The sequence below is a fragment of the Octodon degus genome, unplaced genomic scaffold, assembly GCF_000260255.1.
Source record: "Octodon degus isolate 3935 unplaced genomic scaffold, OctDeg1.0 scaffold00005, whole genome shotgun sequence".
NCBI classification, from domain to species: domain Eukaryota; kingdom Metazoa; phylum Chordata; class Mammalia; order Rodentia; family Octodontidae; genus Octodon; species Octodon degus.
This window is the reverse complement of record NW_004524581.1, coordinates 22,245,526-22,249,391: the sequence shown is the minus strand read 5'-3', so window position 1 is coordinate 22,249,391 and position 3,866 is coordinate 22,245,526. Positions and strand designations below refer to the sequence as shown.

Below are 3,866 nucleotides of genomic sequence, written 5' to 3'. Positions count from 1 at the left end.
CCCACGGGGCTGCACCAGAGCCCCCTGCCCCACGGGGCTGCACCAGAGCCCCCGGGCCCACTGGGTGGCGCCGTGCTGGCTCAGGGAGGGGCCACATGCTCCTCCTCCCCCGGGTCTCTACTTCACACTTGGGAGATGAGGTCCGCATGAGGAGCGGTACTAGGTGCAGGACCAGCACCCAGATTGCAGAGCTCTTCCACATTGCTCAAGAGATACGACAGGACCCCAGGACCACCCCAGGTAACCCCTGTTCCCCAGCACTCTAACTAGAAGCTTTGTCCCTCTCGCTCAGGGAACTGGATGAAGTCATCTATGCTGAGCATCTCCAGGAGGTGAGGGGAGGCCTGGCTGGGAGTGAGGGACGCGGGGGGGGGGGATGTGCACAGGATCTGGACCTCATGCACCCCCACCCCAACCCCCAGGAAACCTTCTCCGAGAAGGATCTGGACCAGAACATCCTCAGTCTATTCACTGTGGTGGCCGGTGAGGTGAGAGGGCCGACCTGAAGCTGCAGGGAGAGTGGTGGTTGCACGCAGTGGAGGGATGGGGACAGGGGTTTATGGTCCCTCTTCCTAGGACAAGGAAATAAATGTGCACAGGCTCCAAACACTACTCAGCAGATTGGCCTTAAGATGTGAGTCTCTGGCCCACCCTACAGCCCAATGCCAGCATTCTGCCCCATCATGGCCTCCTCCCCCCGACCCCCTATTCATTCGGAGTCTTCCTCCTACCCCTTCCTGCCCTCCCAGTGAGTAATTTCAAGACCAAGGGCTTTGGCCTGAACGCCTGTCGCCGTATGATCAATCTCATGGATGTATCTTCCTGTGCATGGGCCATGGGTCCTATGTCCCTGGCCCCACCTACACCCCCACACCTGACTCCAAGGCACCACCTCTCTGGCCAGCCATGGCCTCCTTTGGGATGAGAGTGAAACTTAGGAGTACAGAGCAAAAGATGCTGGTCCTAGCTGGGCACAGTGGGACAGGCTTGTATTCCTATTACCTTGGGAGGCTGAGGCAAGAGGATTGCAAATTTGAGTCCAACCTGGGCAACTCAGCAAGACTTTGTCTCAACATAAGAACACTGAGGGCCAGCGAGATAGCTCAGCAGACTAAGCGCCTGCTTATGTAAGCGCAGGGACCAGCGTTTGATCCCCAGTCCCACATGCCTTGCCAGCCCTGCCCCCGGGCACGCTGAGATGTCAACCAAGTGGCACACACCTATAATCCCAGCACTGGGGAGGCTGCAAACAGGAGGATCACTATGAGTCTGAGCTGCGTAGTGAGACCCTGTACTAAAAGAACATTGAAGGGGCTGAGGTACAGCTCAGGGCAAACACCCTGGGTTTAATCCCCATTTTAAAAAAAAAAAAAGAGAGAGAGAGAGAGATGCCAGTCCTCTTGGCTGTAACCACTGAAGAACTGGAGTTGGCATCCTGTGGTGAACCCCTGGGCTCCTTAGCTTGGGGGATCCCCTTCATGGCCATCCCTAAGATCCTTGACTGACCCCCAGAAAGATGGCTCAGGCAAGCTGGGGCTTCAGGAGTTCCAGATCCTGTGGAAAAAGATCAAGAAATGGGTGGTAAAATGCAATGAGGGGGTGGATAGTTTATGGGGGCCCAAGAGGGAGGCCCTCAGGGGGAGGGTTGTGGAAGGGTGAAGCAGAGACAGGAGTCCTGGAGGAAGCACACACACACATACAGGAGGCTGGTGCAGCGTTCATCAAATACTTAATAAATGGGGTGGGGCTGCCCATTAGCTCAGTTATTCAAGTGCCTGCTTAAGAAAAAGGAGTCAGGCTCAGGTTGCTGTGGTTCGATCCCCAGAACTCAAGCCAACCAGACCTGCCCCAAAGGCATTCTGAGACAGCCAAAAAAAAAAAAAAATCGTTCTGCAAATACTTAATAAATGGCATAGCCAGGTTGAGGGTCACTGTCACTGTGCCAACAGAAAACACTGGGCTTCAGTGGCCCCTGCTGTGCTTAGCCTAAGTCCTACTGTCCCTGGATAATCAGGAGCTCAAGGGTTAGGGCTAGGGCTAGGGCCTCAGCATTGGTACTGGGCCCCCAGTGCTTCATGATCCCAACTCTACACCCCGCGCACGGCCGCCCCACACTCAGGACATCTTCCGAGAGTGCGACCAGGACCACTCAGGCACCCTGAACTCCTATGAGATGCGCCTGGCCGTGGAGAAAGCAGGTGGCTGGGGCAGGTGGGGCTGCAGGGTGCAGGGGGGCCATGTCCAGAGGCCTGCACTGTCCCCCTCCTGCCCCCTCCATCCCAGGCATTAAGTTGAACAACAAGGTGGCAGAGGTACTGGTGGCTCGGTACGCAGATGACAACCTGACCCTGGACTTCGACAGCTTCCTCTGCTGTTTCCTGAGACTGAAGGCCATGTTCAGTGAGTGGGCACCCAATCTGCATCCCACCCAGCCCTTGGGAGCCCCAGATCCCACAGGGCCCACTTCTTGCTGGGTTGTGACTGTCCAGTGCTTCTTCTATCCCCCTTGACAAAGTGAGTGAAGGTGGAAATGGCCCCAAGGTATGGAGGAGGGCCGTAAGCCTGGGTTAGGAGCCCTGACTCTGGCTCCAGACAAGGCCCATGAGCCATGCTGGAGGTGCATCTGGGTGCATCCATCTGGTCTGGGTCTGGGGGTGAGCCCAGCAGGAACACAGAGTCTAGCCCTTGGGACCTGGGAGCGGGCCCTGCAGCTCCGGGCTCCGCTCTCAGCCCTGTGCCTGGCCTCCTCTCTGATGCAGCGTTCTTTCTAACCATGGACCCCAAAAACACCGGCTATATTCGCTTGAACCTGGAGCAGGTGTGTGGGAAGGGCCGAGGGGTGTCCAGGTCCCACCCCAGGTTGCTGAGGCCACCTCACCTGCTTCCCCTCAGCCTTTTCTTCTCTCTGCAGTGGCTGCAGATGACCATGTGAGGGCAGCTGGCTCCCCTGGCCCACAAGGTCCTGGATCAGCAGGGCAGGTGCTCTGTGCCAACCCAGCACCCTGTCCCTGCAAATGGCACTGGCTCCATGTGCCAAAGTTACTCCATGCCCACCCTCCCAGCTCAAAACAACCTCTCCTCATCTGTTCCAGGCTTCTAGTGCTGGGGTCAGCCCCATGGCCTCCAGCTTTTTCTGAGCTTATTTTACTAAAAATTAAGTGACACTTTCCCAGCATCCCCTGTCCACCTACACCTACCTGTGGCCACCTGTGGGTGGTATTATAATAAATGGCACCTGCTGCCCATTCCTCGAGTCTGTATCGCTCCACCATGAAAAGACAGCACCAATGAGGAAGCCCCATAGCGCTCAGTGCAAAGCAACAGCACCCCACCTCCAGGAGCATTTAGAGGAATGTGTTCTAGAAGCCAGGTGGGGGGGGCACACCTGTCACCCCAGCACTCTGGAGGCCGAGGCAGGAGGACCACCGGGTTGAGCCTAGCCTAGGCAGCTTAGGGATTGAGCGACCCAGGGTTGAAAGTCTTTGGTTCAGTACTGATGAAAGAGAGATGGAAGAAAAACAAGAGGAAAGGAGGGAAGACAGGCAGTCAGGAAGGAAGGTAGGCAGACAGGTGGGCAGGCAAGCAGGAGAGCTTGTCCCAGTGACTAGGGGCCACTGTCAGTGCTTGCAGGCAATGCCAGGAGGTAAGGGCACCACTAGTCTCTGGGGTGAGAACTGTGCGGCATGGTGGGTGGGGGTTGGGATGGATGGGGCAGAAGGCTGAGCCAGCTGCCCACAAAACCTGTGCTGCTGCTGCCAATTAGGAGATCCCGGGCTGGTGAGATGGCTCAGTGGTCTAAAGCACCTACTTAGAACAAGCTTAGCAAAGCACAGGGACTGCGATTCAATCCCCCAGCACCACATGCC

The 3,866-nt window shown here is 56.9% G+C and overlaps 1 protein-coding gene across 1 annotated transcript in view; it reads left to right on the top strand.

The window, feature by feature from the left end:
- The window catches only part of Capn11 (calpain 11), a 14,136-nt gene extending 11,113 nt beyond the window's left edge, over window positions 1-3,023 (top strand). The window contains exons 14-22 of the mRNA XM_004624409.2: window positions 293-332; window positions 423-488; window positions 577-634; window positions 750-814; window positions 1,513-1,581; window positions 2,120-2,198; window positions 2,284-2,400; window positions 2,760-2,818; window positions 2,912-3,023. Of these exons, the coding sequence (XP_004624466.1) occupies window positions 293-332; window positions 423-488; window positions 577-634; window positions 750-814; window positions 1,513-1,581; window positions 2,120-2,198; window positions 2,284-2,400; window positions 2,760-2,818; window positions 2,912-2,932 (574 nt within the window). The 3' untranslated portion in view covers window positions 2,933-3,023. The remainder of the gene's footprint in view (window positions 1-292; window positions 333-422; window positions 489-576; window positions 635-749; window positions 815-1,512; window positions 1,582-2,119; window positions 2,199-2,283; window positions 2,401-2,759; window positions 2,819-2,911) is intronic.
- Window positions 3,024-3,866: the final 843 nt, after the last annotated feature.